This window comes from Coloeus monedula, assembly GCF_965178545.1.
Source record: "Coloeus monedula genome assembly, chromosome: 7".
Lineage (NCBI taxonomy): Eukaryota > Metazoa > Chordata > Aves > Passeriformes > Corvidae > Coloeus > Coloeus monedula.
The window spans coordinates 14,918,725-14,939,071 of NC_138787.1; the positions used below are offsets into that span (position 1 = coordinate 14,918,725).

The 20,347-nt window shown below is 45.4% G+C and overlaps 2 protein-coding genes across 9 annotated transcripts in view; one reads left to right on the forward strand and one right to left on the reverse strand.

Moving 5' to 3' along the window:
* Nucleotides 1-701: 701 nt before the first annotated feature.
* IDH1 (isocitrate dehydrogenase (NADP(+)) 1) lies at nt 702-17,197 on the reverse strand. Its single transcript, XM_082285488.1, has 9 exons — nt 17,064-17,197; nt 14,136-14,263; nt 12,350-12,641; nt 10,116-10,221; nt 7,365-7,542; nt 6,807-6,958; nt 5,597-5,737; nt 3,203-3,365; nt 702-2,699 (listed from the first exon to the last, which is right to left on the reverse strand). Exons 2-9 carry the CDS (start codon nt 14,255-14,257, stop codon nt 2,606-2,608), a joined length of 1,248 nt encoding a protein of 415 aa, XP_082141614.1. The 5' UTR covers nt 14,258-14,263; nt 17,064-17,197; the 3' UTR covers nt 702-2,605.
* A 184-nt stretch (nt 17,198-17,381) lies between these two features.
* The window catches only part of PIKFYVE (phosphoinositide kinase, FYVE-type zinc finger containing), a 66,104-nt gene continuing 63,138 nt past the window's right edge, over nt 17,382-20,347 (forward strand). For 7 of the 8 annotated variants that reach the window (XR_014226570.1, XR_014226571.1, XM_082285045.1 and 4 more), the window contains exon 1: nt 17,920-17,980. The gene's annotated coding sequence lies outside the window, so the exon portion shown is untranslated. Of the gene's footprint in view, nt 17,407-17,919; nt 17,981-20,347 lie in introns of those variants that run through there. The other variant, XM_082285047.1, reaches the window with a different exon arrangement.

A 20,347-nucleotide genomic window follows, 5' to 3' on the forward strand; every position in this document is an offset into this window, starting at 1 on the left:
CCATGCTTTCTCTGGTACTCTGTAACTCTGGAAGCCAGGTAGGAGCTAGTAAATAACAGGAAATTTGTTAAAGGTGCTGTTGTATTAGAACCTGCGTGTGTTGACCCACTGATGTCAGAAGCCAGGCAGGAACACAGATCTCCAACTGTTCCCAGTAATTGTTTTGATTGCCTCTATGGGTCAGAAATGGGACTTTTTCCAGCTGCACTTATGTGCTTGTGCTAATAACAGAATAGTAGACTGTAGTTGTTCATATTGAAGGTACAGAGACAGCTGCTAGCTGTTACAGAGCTGTGCTTCAAACACATGTTAATACTAGCTGCCCTAGTCTAACATTGGTATCTCTATCCTAATCACCACCTGTATAGTAGTCAGTTGGAGGGGGAGAGTTTGTTCATGTGTAACCAGTTTGTTTTGCTGAGTGATGATGTATCAGTTTATATTACTCCTCAAATAAAACTTCAATACAAGTGGTATCTTTGAATTTTTGTACATTACCTGATGCTTACCATGACACTACACATCACAGCTTTCCCTGGGCCAGAACAAATTAAAACTCTTAAGAAGGGACATATTTTGTGTTTATATCACATTCCAGCAGTTTGTCCCAGTGTGTACTGGACTGTGCTGAAAGCTACTGGCATCTCTCTCTGAGGCAGGATTTCCCCATACCTGCTAATCACACAAAGGAATGACACAAAGAATGTTAGTTGGCTTTTATTTTAGTCTGAATTAAAAATATTCCTTAAAAAAAAAAACCCAACACACAACCATGGATGGAATAAGTTTTCACAGTCATGATCTGACTTGCTATAAGACAACAAGGGTAAGTAATAGCCCAAACAATTGGAGAAAAGTTTGCACCTTTATGAAGTGTGGGGTGAGGGAAGAGGTTAATAGTTCCTATGCTTCACATCCAGTCAGAAGGAGCATAACTAAATGCACGGCCTGCATTTAGACACTGCAGCATGGCTTTGGTAGGCTCTTAGCCTATGAGGCTTGTTTCCAGCATTTACTAAGTGCTACTCAAATGCTACAGTCCTGACTGTAGCAATGGAACCAAATCCCTTGGTATCAGGATACTGTGCTCTGGTTGGCACTAAGATAAATTCAGGAGGGCTGCAGTAGAGCTGGCATAGCCCTCAGCTCACACTCACTGTGGACGGTTCTCATTTCTAAGGTCTGTTGGGCAGTAGGTCACTGCTGGTTTGACCACAGTTGTGACACAAACTGGCTTTTAGACTGAGAGGAAGAGATAAACATCAAAGTCATGGACAGAAACCTCAGGTCTGCTGTGAACAAAATTAGGAATCCAGCCCCATGCCAAGCTTTTATAAAATTCATCTGCTTAGCAAAAGTAGGGCTTAGCCCAGCAGCTCAAAGGGTTTCAGAAAACATAATTTTCTAAAAATTTAAAAAGTGTCTATGTTTATTTTTATCTAGTGTTTGAAATGTTACACAACAAAGCATGATACAGAGCCACTTATATGAGCAATGATAGAAAATCCAGGTATGTGTTTTCTCCGATATCCTACAGTTCCCATTAATGCTCCTAATTCATTCTTTGATGGGGGCACTTGTATTTCTTCTAATTCCTTTAAAATGTCTGGAGGAACTACTGCCACTGCCTGCATCTACCAAGTACTGAAAAATTTTGTTTCTTTACTTCATCCTTGACATTTTTCAGGCAAAATTTCAATTTCTTCTTAATGTAATGCTTCCCATATTGCTGCTGCTTCTCCCACCTTTTCATGGGAACCTCCTTCAATTAGAGTATCATCTATATATTGGTACAGTTTCACATCTGGGGGGAGTGAGACTGACTGTAAAAATTCAGCAAGATTGAGCAATCACGGGCGAATGTTTGTACCCCGGAGGGAGCCTATTAAACTAAAACTGATGAGAAAACAACTGCTGAAAAAGCCAAGAACAGGAAAAAAGAAAACAACTGCAATTAAAAACAACGCAGATAGTCCTGATAGGTCTCAAGGTGAAGAGTGTGCTCAAAATGCAAAGCTTCTTCAGCCAAAAGTTGCAAGTGAGACTGAAGTCTGTGAGATGGGGCAGAAGGCGTGTGTGGGGACTTTTGGCAGGAAGAATAGAGACTGTAGTGTGGAGCACCATTCCCACCGTCCTGATGGAGTCCAAAACTTTGGAAGTACGTATGTGGTGAATCCAGCACAGCTGCACAGTCTTGAAAGTGTTGACTTAATGCAACAGGTTAAGAAGGGACCTATCTTTGAGACGCAAAGTATGGAGAGCTTGCTCAAACCCCCAGCTCATACCTTCTCAAGTCATGAAGGTCCCTCAGGTGATTCCAGTCTACAAAATTCACTTTTCTTGAGGAAAGAGACTTCAAGTGCCTGTGCTTTGCAAGATGACTCAAGTGTGAGCAGAAAGAGCATCAGACAGAAAATCAAGAGAAAAATGAGTAATTGGGCAAAGAGATGATTCTGATAGGAAGTATCTGCCAGTGTGATAATATCGGAGGGTCAAAGCTGAAGAACAGCCTAAAAGAAGCACAACAAAGTACGATACAGTGCCACTTACACTCTGGTGTAAGTGGGAGACACTTTGCTAGAGGAGCTTGAGTAGGACCCATGCCTTAAGCCTTGGGTAGAGAGGCCAGCTTCCGCTTCAAGTTTTCAGCAAGCTTGTCCATGAACTCAAAGGTGTTCAGGTAATCAGAGCGTGTGACACTGGCAGGGTAAACAAAACAAGATAGACATTAGTTGTACAGACTCTCAAATAATCAAAGCAGGGGAAGACTGTTCAAAGAACTCTATGTCTTCCCTCTAAAACCAAAATAGTTCTCTCCTACTCATCAGGCTGGGGTTTATTTGCCAAAAGGCTCCAGGGAAGAGGTAGCCAGGTGATATTTTTCATTTATGTAGGGTCTTCTTCATTTATTAGGATCTGGCCAACATAGCTAGATTGTCATAAAAAAAAAATCTTTGCAGTTCCTACTTTACTTTTTTCCTAATTCATTCGGTACAATAGCAGAGAGAGAGCAATCTGGACTAAGCTGCTTGGGTCAGGGAGTGTCTCATGTTCTGTTTGTACAGCACTGGGAACAGGCAAGCTCTGTGAGACAGACTCCTGTTCTTTACCATACTAAAATAATGTTCCAGCAGATGCTCTTCAGAACCACCAAGTAAAACAGCCTCCTCTCTAAGCATAGCTGGTTATTCCATACACTTACTTAGGCAGGCCTTTGATGCAGGCAGCAAGGTCCTTTGTCATGAAGCCAGATTCAATGGTCTCAATGCAGACTTCTTCCAGGGCAACTGCAAAGTTCCTGAGGCTAGTGTTGTTGTCTAACTTAGCTCGGTGAGCGAGGCCTCTTGTCCATGCGAAGATGGAGGCTGAGAGAGAACACTAGGTTATTCTATCCTTCTAGAACTTCCTGAAAGTTGCTCTAAATCATCATGTGGAACAATAATTGGATTTTTTAATATCAATAAAACTGAAAGCAAATGGAAAAAAAAAGATAGAAAATCTGGTATGGGAAAGAGAACACTTATCTTCTTCTAGGTATCCTCTGCCTTTCATCCAACTCTAAAAAAAAAAAGCAGACCTCAGAAACTACTCACTGCCTCCAGTAATCTATGCACGTCACTGTATTTTCCTCCTGCCCAAGTCAGAAGGAATGACACATGGTAGGACTCTGTAGTTACACAGAACATTGGAACAGAAGGGTGCAGTCCGTTTCCTTATACTACATTATGCTCTGGTCTCTATGCAAATTTAGAGGATTCCTTCCCTCATGTCCCATTCCAAGTGCACTTACGCTTTGAGTGTGTACATGGCTTGGGGTGTGGTTGGGTCTTCTGAGCCATCAGAAAGAGGAGTAAAATAAAAAACAACCAACCTAAACCTTAAGGCCTTGTATAAATCAATACACCAATAAACCAATAAGCCAATTGTTTCCTGAAGAGTGAGTGCATACCTCAAAGCTAGGTTAGGTCTAGCTTATCCCTTGCACCCACTCCATTCCAGCCTGTTTTTTGCTTTAGGCTGTGTCTGTAGAGGCCCAGAGAAGCTGGCTTAAGTCACAGGAGGGACTGTGGGGGTGTATTCCCTTGCCTCCCTCAGGCCACGCTGTGATCTGAGAAATGCTCGTTAGGCCTTGGCCTTGACAAACCACACCTGGACTATGCCCTTCTCAAGCTTGTCAGAAACCCAAGAACTAGTGGTGTCTAGTGAGCACATTTTTTTAATAAACAGCCTTTGAAATGTATTTTTCTTGCTTGAAAAACAACCCAAGTTGAATAATATTTTTGTTACTGAACTTTCAAAGAAAGTCGTTGACTTGAGTTGCTGCCAGGATGGAAAACTACTATGACTAAAGCCCACTCTCTTGCGACCCCATAAACAGTGATTCAAAGTGAGACCCCTTGAGCTCTTGACTGTAAGGAGCTAATGCATACTACACCCTACTCTCTAACAACCCTTTAAACAGCAGCCCACAGTGAGATCTTTTGGAGCTCTTCATTTCCAGAAGATCCACATGGAATCACAGAATAGTCCGAGTTGCAAGGGACACAGAAGGATCATCGAGTCCAACTCTTAGGTGAATGGTCCACATAGGGATTGAACCCACAACCTTTGTGCTATTAGCACCATGCTCTGACCAACTGAACTCATCTCAAGAGAAGGGACTAATGTGTGTGCCTCAAACACTGATAAATGGATGGCTGTGGAGCCAAGCACAGACTGTTGGTACTGACATGCCATGAGAAAGAACAAGATTTGACTGGAGAAGGGGGGCCAGGTGGAGACAGGAGAGCATTTTTCTGTGAGGAAGAACCACAACACAGTACAGCGCAAGCGCAAGAATGAGTGGCAGGAAGTGGGCATGGCGTATAGGGGGGGATTGAGACCAAAGACCCCAAAAGCCCTCTGACCCATTTCCAGACAGGCCTGAAAGAATGGACTGCACTTGATGACTAATCTACACAGAAAGCAAGAAACCTGTCCATAAAAAGGTACCCTTCCCCCGCCCCAAGCCCAGGTGGTGCCCCCAGGGCCCTGGACATCTCATCAGCCAGACCAATGCAGCCGGATTGCCACTTATCAGCACTGAAAACAGGACTGGCATCCCCTCAGATAGATCAATACTGTAACCAGGATTGGTGATCTCTTTTTCTCTCTCATTTATCCTCTTTTTCTTTAATTCTCTCTTTTTTTTCTCTTTTTCTCTTTTCCTTTCTTACTTTAATTCATCTTTCCCTCTTTAATTCCTCTCTTCCCTTTCACCCTGCCCCTTTATCCAAAACCCACTGCAGTGTGCTTATATTGTAGATCAGGGACTAACAGAGCAATTTCCATGCCAAGTGTGTAGCTTACTAATTTACTTTCTGATTGTTTGCAGACCCTCTGACTTTTGTAGTTTCTTTTGACCAATGAGCATTTAAGAACCTTAGGTGCTTCCTTCCCCTTAAGGGTTGTCACAGTCTCTAGAAGAAAAATGCATTATGAACTGCAAGTTTCACCACTCAGTGGTGCAACTGCCTGCATAAAGGGTGCAGATGTTCTTACTCTAAACTGTTCTTTCATGTGTAGAGATGATGAAGGGCAGTGAAAAGCAGCTCACCAATGGGGTTAGTGGAGGTTTCTTGGCCTTTCTGGTGCATGCGGTAGTGACGAGTAACTGTCCCATGAGCAGCTTCTGCTTCAACAGTCTTGCCATCAGGGCAGATCAGCACGCTGGTCATCATCCCCAGAGAGCCATAGCCTACAGAATACAAGTTTCAAAAGTTCAGTGTCTCCTTTGGACAGCTCTGTCAAATTCCCCTTAATCTCCCCATCCTACAGTCCCCCTACATCCTCCCACTGACGTGAAGGTCCCTGAACAGCACGGTTGCAGTAGTGCTTCTGCAACCAACTGGCAAGTCCCTACAGATTGAAATAACAGTTCATCTGAACAAGAAGTGCTACTGAACCATGAGATATACATACACAGACATTCTGCACCATTTAAAGAGAATTAGTACTGTCACCTAATTTGCTGGACAGATTTCTACTGAAAATGTACAGTAAGAGAACAGTAAGTGTTGCTTGTCTTCCACACAGGGTGATAACAAACATACTTATTATCAAGAGCATCTGCTCTTGTGAGAGGAACCAGCAGCTTCTGATATTGGACATTCACACCACTTCTAACCCTATAGGTTTCAGAGACCTGCATCTTTGAAAGCTGCTTTGTTTAGTAGTCCAACACGCATCCTTGTTCTGTGGGAGGCAGTTTAGTGGCATTACTTCAGAAAGAGCATATTACATAAAGCCACACATCTCATCCTGTGGAATTCTGTATCTGTATTTGTTTTGGCAACAGGCACCTTGGTTATATAGGATTTTGATCAAGCACTACAAACAGGTAAAGTTTAACATATCAATCTCTCTCTTTACACCTGACAGGTAGCTTTAGGTCCTGAAGGTTTTCTTACTGATCTATAGAGCACCTGCCCTCACACTCATCAGCAGTCAGCTTAACTCAAGCCATCAGTGAGACAGAACCAGCTGTCTAGATACTGTCCATTAGAATAGAAAGCCTACCAGCTATCATGTTGGTAGGAACTTCCCTCCTGCAAATAAATACAACTACAGAGTCTACATTCAATAGATTTTCTTGTAAAAGCAAAATCAGAATTTGAGTGCCTGATACCTCCATCACTGGCCACAGATTTGAAATACAAATTCTGAGACCCAACACCACCTCCTGGGCCATTCCATAAGATGTGACAGAAGGACACAAGAGACTACCACTAAGCCTACTTCAGTGTGGCACAGGAAGCACCTCATACCTTGTGCAACGGAGTCAGACTGCACATCCCCATCATAGTTCTTGCAGGCCCAGACAAAGCCTCCTTCAGACTTCAGGGCCTGAGCAACCATGTCATCAATGAGCCTGTGCTCATACCAGATCTTTTTGGCTTCAAACTGGGACTTGTATTCTCTGGAAAACAAAAAACAAAACACCTTGTCATATAAACAGGGATTGCAGAGTTTGTGCATACAGAGGTGCAAAGAGATAAGACCAAAACCAACAAAAAAAATCACATTCTCTTTACTCTTTTTTCCCTTGTCTGCTTTGCTAGGCTACAGCATGGCTGCTTCAGAGTCACAGAGGCACCCACAGAGAATCTGTAACTCTATTAGAAGAGATGGACACCACAGCCACATTTAGCAGAGCTTTCAACATCGAGTACTGTGCCTTGCAGGACAAGGGACACTGTGATAGAGATGGCATGCCTGGTGCCCTCAAAGTGTTGCTGAATGTCTGAAAAAGCAACTCACAAGGCTGGAGGGGATGTTCCTGCCGCAAACTTATGCATTGCAGTAGGAAGTACACAACTAATTACCTGTCATAGATCTCTTGGAAGATGTCTTTGAAGCGGCCATCATATCTCTTCAGAATGGTGTTCTTGGTGCTCATGTAGAGGGGCCAGCCTTTAGACAGTGCCATTTGGAAGGAACTGTGGGCAAAATCCTTTATAGACTGGTCAAGATTGTACATTCCCATGGCTACGCCACCACAGCCTGTTAGTGGAGGAAGAACAGATAGGAATCAACTAGATTTAGTTTTGGTTAAGAATTTTATTCTCCCCGTAGCATACTTTGGCTGGCAGGTAGGCTGGTGCTCTCCCCATGTGTTTTAATCTAGTTCTCAATTTAAGGCTGGTTCTTTCAGGAGAAGATTTGCTTTGCACTATCAGCTCAAAGCTCCAGCAGTTCTGTGACACATGGATAGGAAGGTGGTTTTGTTTTACAGTAAGTACATCTTAATAATGTGATCTAATCCCTCTAAGAAGTTTTGTTCTAATCCAGCCTAAGCAGCAAAACTGTGTCAGAAGCGAGTATGCTTGAACTCCTACTAGCCATTTAAGTAATACAGTCTTTTTCTATCAAAGCAGAAGGTAGCAGTTTGGAGCAGGAGGTCTCAGTCAAAGCCAGAAATGGACGTGCTCACACCTTAAATGCTTTGCACCTTCAGAACTAACTCCAGCAGTCAAAGACTACTTTGCCTAGCTCAGGTAAACAAGACTCTGCATGAATTCCTGCATTTTTTTCAGCACATGTGGGGCCTACCCGGCAGCTTTGATCCACCCACTCAGGTTCATGTCTAGCAAGTTGTGGGAAAAACGTGCCAGTTGTGTGGGTGCTCAGGCAAGTCCTGAGAAGGCTCTGAGGAACTAAAAACATTCACACGACTTAGACTGTGTAAGGCAGATGTGTTAGAAGCACAAATGGAAGCATGCTGAACTTGCAGCCCAGTTGCAAGAAGCACTCAGATCATAGAAGAGGATGATTGTGGGTGAAAGCAGGGTCTAGAGCTTCATGAGAATGCTTTGTCATTTTCAGAGCACAGCTCTGTGTTTCTAGTGAAAAGCAGATACCAAGTACTTAATTTTAAGCACCTCACTACCACCATCTATCTAGTTTTTGTACAATACTCTTATCAGGGATCTTTGCTCTTTTTAAAAATACCTTTCCTATTATCCATTTGTCCTTACCTCCCGGTGGTCGTTACGACATGGACATACATGCAGAATGAACAGGGGAAGCCAGAGGAGGTTTATCTACTTGCCAAGATAGCAATGTAATTTAAAGTTGATACTGACAGAGAATGAAATTCCTGTTGTTACCAGTGAAAATACATGTTGTCCCTGTACCTTCCCTATAGAGTCAAGGACAGTACAGGGTGTGATCAGCTACAGAGACTGTGTCCTCAGGAGCCATGATTTCATGGTTGCTGGATGACAGCTCTAAGTTTTATTCAAAGAGCTATTTTCATACATGTAAAAAAAAAAAAAAACTTTATTGCAATCATACAATCCTACTGCCTACTAAAAATCTCTTGATTCAGTGTCAAGGTAGAACATATTAGTACAGCAAAAAGACAACCTTCCCTTAATCATTTGGGAGACATGCTGGGCACAACAGTTATCCATGGGGAGGACAGTTCCCCAGAGCAACAGCAGTAATCTGTCATCTTTGCACTTCCTTGCTTTCTGCTCGCTGATGCAATGCAGAGCAGCAAATCAGACTGGCAGCTGGATGGCCGCCCATCTTCAACACAGGCTCACCAGCCACCTATCAAATGAAAACAGATTAGGACTGGCAGTGAAGCAGGTGAACTCCAGATGAAAGGATATGCCAGAAGAGATGGTAGAGATTTAGGCTCTTACGAGCAAGAATGCCAGAGAAATCAAGTATTACAAATGAGGGTCATACGTCAATCTTGGTATCTGTTTGCCAAACCAACTGCACACAAACAAGGATGCTGTGGTTTACATGGACTTCATTTTTTTTGTAGCTAAAACTAAAACACTGCACACTCACAAATAGATCACCATAAGACTTAAAATCCTGAACCCTTTGAGCAATGATAAACAAGAGAGATAACCTATATTATGTTTTCCTGAATGCTGCCCCTAGAGAAAAGAGCCTGAGTGCTGGCAACATACGTGTAACTGCTTCCATGCAACAAAGCCCACCAATGTCAGGAGTCCTCCTGAGCCTAGCAATGTCTGCAACCAGCACAGCAATAGGGATAGGAGGGACACCAAAACCTCTGGGACTGCATCTGTTAAAAGTTACAGCCTACGCAGTCAGGAGCATCCTTGTAAAATCTTCTTTCCACCTTACAAGAGTAAGTGTTAATTCTCATTTCTACTGAGCAAATAAAAAGACTGCTTCATAAAGAAGGGCAAAAACTGCAAAGGTATACAGAGATCAGTAAGACAAACTAAACCCAGAAAAAAATTACACATGAATTGTTCTCAAACGTAGCTCCCCTTAGGTCAGGCCTCGTTTTACATAGCAAGTTTGCCTCTGATTACAGAGAAAAACATACATGCTGCTACCAGAGTCATGATATAAAGAGCATGACAGGTGGCCAGTCTAATATGATTGTATTCTTGATCTGCCTCTTTGATCCCAGAGGGTTTCAAGGAGCTTTCAGCACTTGACAAATAAATGAAGAAAACCCAAGCTTTCTCCCCCACTCTACCTCAAAATCATATTTTACCATCAAATAGATCTGACTGATAATTCAAGGTTGAATTAAATCCAAAATAGTAGTTTTAATCACTACTTAGAGAAATACCTACTTTCAAAGTTATGGACCAGATATGTGACTGGTTTGCCTCCATCTGTGGGAGTGTAGGTCATCTCTACTTTTCCAGGCCCAGGTATCACAAAATCAGTTGCTCTGTACTGTTAAAAAAAAAAAAAAAATTGTCACGATGATTTTATCTATCAGGAAGAGAGAACCATAAAAGACAGCCCTCATTTGGGAGGGCAGGGTACAGAAAAGCAGTTGTACTAAAAACCCCATTAAGTAGACTTTTTATTCAGCCAGATGGTCATTGGATTATTTTACTAGAGATTAGAAAGACAGGAGTCATAGAATCACTTAGGTTGGAAAAGACTCCTAAGATCATCAAGTCCAACAGTTAACCCAGCCAGCACTGCCAAGTGCACCACTAAACTGTGTCCTTAAGTAGTCAAGAGTCTGCCTGTTTCAGAAGCCATCCTTCCCTTTAGGGGAAAAAACTCACAGATCCTTGGGCCCCATCAACTGGCAGAGTATGTACTTTTGCAGATACACTGAAGTTTTAAAGTGCAGATTATTTAGACTGTTGTGTGGTTGCTGGGTAGAAAGGCTCCCCTCTCTGCCTCAAAAAAGCCACTCATTACAACTGCTGATCTCTTAAGTAACAGGGAATCACACATCATACAAGACGACATTTGAAAGGCCAACTTGTAGAATGAGTCTTTGAAGTTAAAAACTTCAAGTATTTACATGATGTCTCATCTTCCCAGTTGCTCTGAACAGTATTGTATGAAGTCACATTTCCTTGAAATTTGTTATTATTTTTCATGTAGTTTTCCTCCTACCAAGAGAATCTGTTCCCTGAGCTGTTCTGAAGTGTCTTGCTCCTATGTCCTTTGTATGTTCTTATATTGTTCCTTTCACTTTAATCTCATACTTTGGCAGGGTTTCAATCCTTCCCCTTTAATCCATTGTTTTCTATTATTATTTTGACCTTCTTAATTATTCAAAACCTTTAAGGATGTTGAATCTCATTCTTTTCTAGTGTCAGGGTTCTGCAATTATTTTCCTCTTGAAAATTTATTATTTTACCTTCCTATCCCAGGTAATCTAATGACTTGCCCTCAGTTTGCAGGTTTAGCCATCTATTTAAGCACTTGGCTTTTCTAGAAGACTTTTCTTTTGCCATGTTTGGTTGTTTTACAGCATATGATTGCCCACGGAGAACAGTATGACTGATTCTTGTCTTCCAGGCTACCCAAAGGGCACAACACTGAGAACCATTCCAGGGTTCTTGAGAGCCCTGTACTACCACTGTCAGGAGAGCTCTGATAAATGATGTTTCCCTACTTCTGTACCACAGCCTGATGTGCCCAGTTCAGATACCAACTCTGCAGGTGTGCTGTGCAAGTTTAAGCAGCAGACCACAGTAAAAAAAAAAAAAAAAAAATTAAAAAAAATAGAACAAAACCAACCCCCATACAGAAGGCTGTGGATGCTAAAAAGCAGGAGCAGAGGAATTTTCCAGCTGCTGAAGCATTTGTGAAGTTTTTCCTTTCTCATGCTTTAGCTGAGAAACAGTGAAAGACTTCTGCAAATTAACTCTCTATCTTGTACCTGCAAGGTCTTGTTTTGGTTCACTGAAGAAAATATTTTGAAATAGGCATTGTAGCATTCAGCCAATCACTCTGGGAGGTGTAGGGTCAAGCACCCAATAACGTAATTTCGCTATTGCGAACCAAGTTATATAAACGAGGTGATAATTAATTAAATAATCCCATTCATCCTGGACCTGAATTCGTGTCATGATTTTCACCGTCCCTGGGGACAACAGCGACAGAAGGCAATTTTGCCCACTTCTAGAAATCACTCACTTGTATCCACTTTTGCTGTGAGCAACATTTTACACCAGAAAGTCCTACAAAGTAAGAAGGTGGGCTGTGTAAAGGATATTTTCTAAAAATGTTCTTATGTAGGGAAGAGGGTTCTAGGAGAGGTGATGCACAATATCTTAGCAGAGTTAAGTGTCTAAGTACAGGCCTATCTAATCCAAGCACAGGCCTCTGAATGCTGTTTATACAGTGACACTGTTCAAGGAAGAGAGGCATGAACCAGCCTCTCCCACACTTGCCAGTTGCAGTACAAACAAAGTGCTAGCAAGTATGTGCTCCCAGGTGGAATGCAAGAGACAGAGCAGAAGCACAGGGATGTCTATGTCTTTGGAGCTCTATACCAGTCAGGAATAAGCCTGTTGAGACAAAAAGAGGTGTAAACACTGAAATGACTCACTTGATCCCCATAAGCATGACGGCCGATGACAATGGGTTTCACCCATCCAGACACCAGCCGGGGAATGTTCTTGCAGATAATAGCCTCTCTGAAGACAGTGCCACCTAGGATGTTTCTAATTGTGCCATTGGGAGACTTCCACATCTGCTTCAACTTGAACTCCTCCACTCTCTTCTCATCAGGAGTGATGGTTGCACACTTTATGCCCACATTGTATTTCTTTATGGCTTCAGCAGCTTCCACGGTTACTTTATCATTTGTAGCATCACGATGCTCAATGCCCAAGTCATAGCTGTAACAAACCCACACACACGGTCAGGACTGCCCAGGACATTTCTTTGTGTTCAAAAGGAAAGAAACAAGACCCCATATGTGCTTGAGAGTGTAGTTGCAGCATTCTGCCACAACTGAAGTTATCCCTCTTCCAGAGCAAATGCTGGAAGAAAACAGACTTACACAGTGACACTTCTCCTGTTAGGGGAGGTTGGTAGGAGATTGGAGAAAGGAGAGCTTCAGTTTATGCTTCAGGTTTTCTGCCCGCATGGGACAGTATCTCCTCTGCCTTGCCTTTTGAGCTTCCTGCAATGGCAGCTTTCAATTGAGGATTCAAATTGTATGGAGCAGCAAAATACCCAGATGAATATGAGCCTTTATTTCAACCCTCTTGTGCTGAGGGTTCTGGCTTCCTTCATGTACTGAGCACATGAAGCTACACTAGGCTTAAAAACCACTTTGACAATGGACCCACAATCCCACTCTGGCAGCAAAACTGCCAATATTCCCTTCAAACATCAGAGGAAGGCCATTTCCATACTCACTGTTTTAATAGCTTTTGGAGAACAATGGGTGCCCAGCATGGAACAGCCCTGAAGCACAGCCAGCTGTACATGAATCTAGCCATTGTGCTGGCTCAGCCAGGGGTTTGCTTGCCCTCCTCCCACCCCTCTTTGAAAAGGGATGCTCTCCAGACTGTGTGCATGTATTATGCTGCTGGGTTCCTGTCTGCTTGGTTCCCAACACCAGCAAGCAGAAAGCCTGATGTAGGTGGCATACAAATGTCTCCAGCAGCAGGGGAAGAGGTCAGACTTGTGGGTTTAACTATGGCAGATACCACTGAAGGCCTCTGTCCACATGGGAAGGAGCAATGTAGCTGGATGCTTCTCTAACAATTGTAGCTCGGTGGCCAGAAAGGGAAGAGATTATTTGTTCTGCTTGGCCAGATGCTGTAGACAGCATGTCCCTTTTGCTGTACCCAGCTGCTAGTATTTGTTTGTTTTTTTTTTTTCCAGAAGGGAGTATAGGAGCCCAGCCTAGGTTCAGGAAATAATTGCAACAGTTAGCTCACATCATCAGCAAGAGAGCTCAGGCTTACAGCCATCAGGGCAGAGTCCGTGCCCTACAACCACCCTTTTGTCCTCTGGGCAGATGTTCAAACAGGCATGGCGAGAAGCCATAAGCCTACTCAGGGGTTCACAGATGCTAGGCTTCAAGTCAGGCAGTGGCTGAAACACCCCATGTTTCTAATTGTTTAGGCTGCAGGGAGTCACGCAGACTGCCCAGGTGCTGGAAACCCAAGACACAGGAGATCAAAATACAGGCTGTGTCTCTGAGAGACTTTCTTAAAAGCACAGTACAGGAAAAAAGCTAACTCCCAATTCAGCATTCACTGCTCACTGCTGTGAGGAACCCCGGAGGGGATGCTTCCGGCGCTAAGTGAAACTCCATCAATGCCTAATGACACAAGCAAATTGCAGTATAAAGTAGCTGACTGTCAAAGAGCCATTACCTGTGTAAATCCAGATCTACATAAGGAAAAATCAGCTTTTCTTTAATCAGCTCCCAGATGACCCGTGTCATTTCATCTCCTTGCATCTCCACAACGGAGCCTCCATGGATTTTTTTAGACATCTTGAACTGCAATAGACATAAAAAAAACCCAACCTAAGTTAAAAGCTACCAATACATGTATCCTGATTTTTACAACATAACTAGGTAAGGCACTAATATAGTACACAGAATGTCTCCAAAAAGTCTTGAAAATAACCCCAGTTTACCCTTAGTTTCATGTTAAATGGTATTTTCCTTAAAGCCCCAGCTCCTAGGGAGATGTATGTGAGGATAAAAAGAAAGCTTAATATCTGAGAATTAAGGGCATGGGCTTTAATTATGGTTGTATGAAAGAATTTGAAAACACAACCAAATTCTTCCCCCAAATTCCACAGAAATAGATGAGCACTGTTTACTTTTAGATGTCATGAGTTCTAGTCCAGTTGCCTGTTCCTCCACCTTTTCCTGAAAATCAGGGGTTAATGGACATGATTACAATGACCGCTCATACTGCTGAAACCATTAAGATTAATATATTGTCAGCTTCTTTATTAGCTTTGTCCCCCAGGAAGGAAGGAAACAGGTAGGAAAATCCAAGGGCTACACATCAAGAGTATTTTCTCGTGGAAAGCTTTATTTCCACAGTAAAATAAATACTGGACAAATTTGTTTGCTGTAGGGAACAGAGGTTTCCCAAGATATTTGTGAACAAAGCCTTCAAAAAATAAACCTGAACTCTGCCCTTCTATTTGCACTTAGTTTTTTTGTCAAGAAAACTTCACAAGCCACTGAACTGCTCTAACAATGCCCTGCTTTCCAACAGCCACAGGTTCTCGGGTCTTGGCTCCAATTATGCAAGAGCTATGACTTGGCAAGTTCCTCCTTCCAGACAGTCCTGTTCTTGTGTTCAGCTGCTGGGATACTACAGTGAGATAGCAACCTTGTACCCGAGGCTGCAGTCACACAGAGACCAAGGGTCAGGAATGACTTGATCCAGATTGAAGGGTTCTACTGTACACACACAGTCTGTTCATCTAGACCAAGCCCTTCAGAGGTGCGAGGCTTGCAAAGCAAGGGCCCCACATTACAAGCATGTTGGGAGACTGTCCCAGGGTTCCAATTTTCTTTTTTTTTTTTTTTATAAAGTACCTTGTGCCACATTTCCAAAATCCAATCTATTAAACAATTTTAGTCTGGGAAAAGAATAAACTTTCTAAGCTATGTTCATGGGATCAAGCTTTTGCAAACCTTTTAAAGAGCAAAAGCTAAAAACCAAGAAAACCAAACAAAACAAAAAAAAAAAAAAAAACAACCACAAAAAAAAAAAAAGGAAACAAACAAAAAAAAACCCAACAACCAAAAAACGCCCAAAACAAAGCCACCCCAAAACAAAACCCACCCAAAAAACAACACAACCCTCTCCCCCAAAGAATTAAAATTTAAAAATTAAAATAAGATTGTGCTACTGGGACTCAGTTTAAAAGATAAACTACTTCAGGCACTTCTATCCCTAACACAGATAGTACTTTGGCTTATAGTGGGCCTCTCTAATCCTCATGGAGAACTTGAACTTCACATGACCACACTCTATCTGAACTCAGTTAATTTATACAAGTACTTTGAACCCAATTTTCAATTGTGACTATCTAAATAAAAAAGGTCTGTATCACAGACCATGGCCTAGACACAGAACTACAGTCTGATTTATTTAAGTAAAAATGTAGACATGCACAAACCCACAAAACACTGCTTGTTTTGTGGTTTGGTTCTACTAAACTAAGACAAATCAAACTATGTCAGCCATGGCAATAGGTTTGGCTTCAGAACTAATCGATGCTGCTGTCATGCAGAGGACACAGAGGCAGGTGAGACACACCTCCACTGGGATTCATCTCCACTGGTTGGAAACAGCAGCTTCTTCAACGACTCTGACGGCATCCAACATGTTTATCTGATCATGGCCCCGGTACTTTTCTCCTCCTCAGGCAGCATTGTCCCCAGTTTCTCTATGATCTGGGGCAGTACTGCAGTAGCATCGCTCTTCTGCACACCAGTCAACATGCCAAGAGGCTCCTCTAGAGAGCACACATTCCCCAGAGTTCAACTCTGCCACTCGTCCTCTCTGATTTTATACTGAACTGCCAAAATCCAGCAAGGTCTTTCTCCTACGGCAGCTCATAATTAAATACACTTAACCCAGGCACACAGCCAAGGCAATTTAGAAGAAACTGTGTATTTCCAAACACCCCTTGGTCCCGAGGAAGGGCTCGGGGCCTATAGGCAATAATTAACTATTGCAACAAGTCCGTAACTCCGGCGTACAGCAGATCTCCCTGGAGGAGCCAGATCGCAGGGGGCGCGGAGCGGGTCCCTGGCACTAACCGAGCTCTCGCCCGCACTTGTTTTTCGGCCCTTCTCTCCCCTGACAAGGCGATCTCGTGGCACAGGGGGCATTCGCCCACCGGGCCGCGGGCAGCAGCCGCCGCCACGGCCGAGGCTGAAATCCCGGCACTGCCACGGCCGTGACTGGGGCCGCTTCCCCTCGCGGGTGGGGACACGCGGGGGGCCCCGAGCCCGGCCCGCGCTGGGGACACCACGAATACCGGGAGACCCCAGGACTGCGTGAGGAGACAGCCCAGCCCAGGAGAGGGAGGGCGATCCCGGGGTGCCGCACCCTCAGCTCCCGAGGCGCGCCACCGACACTAGCGGCGGGCGGGGGGCGGCCGCGGGGTCCCGCCCGCACTGACGGAGAAAAGCCCTTAAACACAATCCCGCCCCTGGGGGCCCCGCTGCGGGTCGGGGGCACTGCGCCCGAGAGAGGAAAGACAAAGGGTGCTGTGCGGCCGTTGAACCCGCGGCGTGCAGGGGCGGTGCCGATCCCCTTTACCTGCGGCGGCGGCGGCCCCGGTCCCGTTCCGCTCCGTGCAGCGCTGCGGGCGCGATGCGGGGCCGGGCCGAGCGCGGGGTCCTTTATGTGGCCGCGCCCCCGCCCCGCCCGGCCCCGCCGCCGCGGCGCCCCCTGCTGGCCGCGCCCCCCGCTGGCCGCGCCCGGCCCCTCCCCCCGGCGGCGGCGCGAGGCCGCCAGGGGGCGCGAGGCTGGCGCGGGGCCAGCAACCGGGCCCGCCCGGGTCTCGCGCGCCGGTGTCCCCGTGCGAGGGGCCCGCGGCAGCTCGGACCGCGCCGCCGCCGTTCCGGGGCGGGCCCGTTCCGCGCTGTGGCACCCCCGCGCAGTGAGTGTCCGCCGGCACAGGGAACGCGCTGGCGCGAGGGGGGCCGGGCGTGCCCCAGGGAGAGCTCCGCAGCCCAGCCCAGGGATGCGGTACCCACAGCGCGCAAGGGCTCGTCTGCTGGCGCTGAGGCGGCGGTGTCGACACCACGGCCCCGGAGCAGCCGCACTGTCCGCCCTGAGGGGCAGGAGCGGGCACCTCTCTGGGGCCGGGGCGAGGCGGGGAGCGTGACCGGCGCGGAACCTCGGGGCGGGAATAGAAGAGAAGGGAATATTAATGAAATATAGTGTACTATGACTTCCCCGGGGACACACCGGCTCTCCGCACACCCAACGACCCCCGAAGCAGCAGCCAGGGTGTGCCGCGCACGGGCGGAGCAGCCGAGAAGGGCCGCGGGGCGGGGCCGGGCGCTGCCGACGGGTGGAGTGCGAGGAGCTTCGATTGGCGATGCCTGGGCGGGGAACGGCGCGGTCGGCGGGCGGTTGGTCGGGGCTGGCGGCGTTGCCGGGCCGGGCGGTGAAGGAAGAGCGGCGGTGCCGCCCCAGCACCGGCACCGCCGCCGAGGACAGGGCAGCAGGTGAGCACAGCCCGCCGGGGCCGCGCCGCGCCGCCGGGACCGCTCTGTGGCCCCTTTGCTGCGCGAGCCTTCTCCGGGCTGCCCAGGCCGGGCTGCCTGGTAGCGGCTGGCGGCGGCTCTCCGGGGGTCGCTTCCCCCCGCTTCCTCCCCGTCCCGTCGCAGGTGATCTCCGGGTCTGCCATCCCAGGCAGGGGAAGGCAGCGGTGTTCCCTTCACAGAGGGGAGGGCAAAGCAGCTGGCTCCTGCGCGGAGGTTGGAAGTGAAGCGTGTGTCACGCAGTTGTGTTTAAATTGCGGGTGTTTTTGCACCCGGGGTGTGTTATCCAGGTGCCCGGAGTAGCGTCTGTGTAAGAAGGAGTGGTCGTATCCTTCTGGCACTGAGCAGTTGTGGTCAGTTTTGTGGGACGCTCTGGATGCAACAGCAGTACGTGTGAGGAGGCTCACAGCCACCCTCGTACTCCGTATTTGATCGGTGATGAGTTGGTGATTGCTGAAGCTGCATTTGATCGGTGATGAGTTGGTGATTGCTGAAGCTGCAGCTTCAGGTGGGTTCAGATACATTCCCCGTGACTGTTGGGGAGGATCCTGAGAGGAATGTACTCTGGTTTTCTGGTTGTTGACCGATATGTGTACCTTGCTTTCTCATTTCCCATATTACACAAATAAGTGACTATTTCTTGGTTTCTTACGGTGGGGTGGAGGGGATTATTTTCCCTATAGGGGGACAACTAAAGCGTAGAAAGGCTGATAGACCCCACCGCTACTGTATTGTACAGCACAGAAAATCCAGGTATTTTTGGAGCTAATGCCAGGTGTAATGCTATTCTTTTCAATCGTTTTAATTAGGCCAGTACTGCTGTGACAGAAGCAATTATTATGGGTTTTTTCCCCCCTTGAAACTAAAGTTTTTATTTTTCTATGATCACATATATCTATTTAATGCAAGTTCAGAGACTTGCTTGTAAGTCTTCTCTTGCCAGGCTATAGTCAGTTGCTGAATAATGAACGTAGTTTCCTATAAAACTGGTTGACTTCAAAGAGGCATTTTTAATGTGGTAGCATGTGTGAAGGTACACCGTTCTTGTATGTTCAACATTTAAAAAGTAAACTATTGGTTGCCTTAAGATTGAAGAAACAATTCCAAATTTACCTGAAGATGTGTTTTTCAAGGAAAGCCTTCCATGAACTCTGGTGTTTAAGTATGTTTAAATCACCTGTTTGAATAATACTGCTGAAATGAACAACCACAAAACATACCTGACTTACAGGGGAGAGGGATGTGGAAGACTAAGACTCAGACTTACATGAAGAACCTGACCAAAGTTTCTCCTGAAACTTAGTAAATGATGCCTCTCTGCTTTCTTTCCTGAGGATATGTGAATAGCAAAAGAAACTCTGAGCTGAAGGTGCTTACTATACAGAGCAACAAGCAGAAGTCCACTGAGAAGTCATGTGAATGACTTGCAGATATCATCTCTTCAGCATTCTTTGTTGGAGTAGTCAAAGCTTGCCACATGAGCTGCATGCAGCTTGTTAGCACTTTCAGTGTCACTTGCTGATCACGTTGATTTTCTCTGGACTGCACAGATTTCTTTTGGTGTGGCTTTTTAGAACTTGGAAGAAAATATTCTAGTCAGCAATATATGCCTGTAAGTTCTAGGGAACAATTGTTGGGACTGGAAATTGTTATTTCATGGAGAAGTGTGTATCAGCTGATAAGCAGGAAGTAGGCTCACATGGGGTTTTGATGCTTAGCACAGGTAAAAATCAGCCATCACTCATAGGTTCCATCAGCTCCCTGGGTTCCTGTACTGTTAAACATTTCACTAAGTCTTGCTTAGACAAAGGTGGTAAGCACCTTAGCCTAGCAGGCTAGAAGTGCAGGCTGAGTGAGGTGTTGTGAAAGAAATTGGGTGTCTGTTCAGCTTAAAAAGTATGGGCTGGGGAAAAGTTTGACTCTTGGCTCTATGGAAGCTTTGGTACACAGAAAATAGGGTTTACAAGTATGGCTTCTCCTAATACAGAAAGTGGTTTGGGGTTTTTGTTTGTTTTTCCTTAATGTAGCTGCTCTTGAAAACAAGGAAGTTTGGAGATGTTAGATTTGACAAGTAAATCACAGTTTGGGTTGCTTCCCTGGTAACTTGCACAAGGGTCTGTATTGTAATGCAGAGGGGAGGGAAATAGTTTCCCACCGAACTTAATCTTTCAGTCCTGCTTTTGTTTGTAGTTCATTTTACTTCTCATTCTGAAGTTAACCTGCCCAAACAACAAGTCTGCTTTGTGCTTGCTCAGGCATGCCTGTTTTCAGTTTTGTTACAAGGGCTGCAGAAGTCACAACATTAGGAGAAGAGCTGTCTAACTTCTTCAT

Bases quoted from the DNA above. Each gene is read 5' to 3' on its own strand.
- IDH1 (XM_082285488.1), bottom strand. From the start codon at position 14,257: ATGTCTAAAAAAATCCATGGAGGCTCCGTTGTGGAGATGCAAGGAGAT. The intron at 6,959-7,364 runs GTAATTAGTTGT...TTTGTTTTCCAG, and splicing joins TTCCAAGAGATCTATGACAG to AGAATACAAGTCCCAGTTTG. The intron at 3,366-5,596 runs GTGAGCTGCTTT...GTTCTCTCTCAG, and splicing joins AACCTCCACTAACCCCATTG to CCTCCATCTTCGCATGGACA.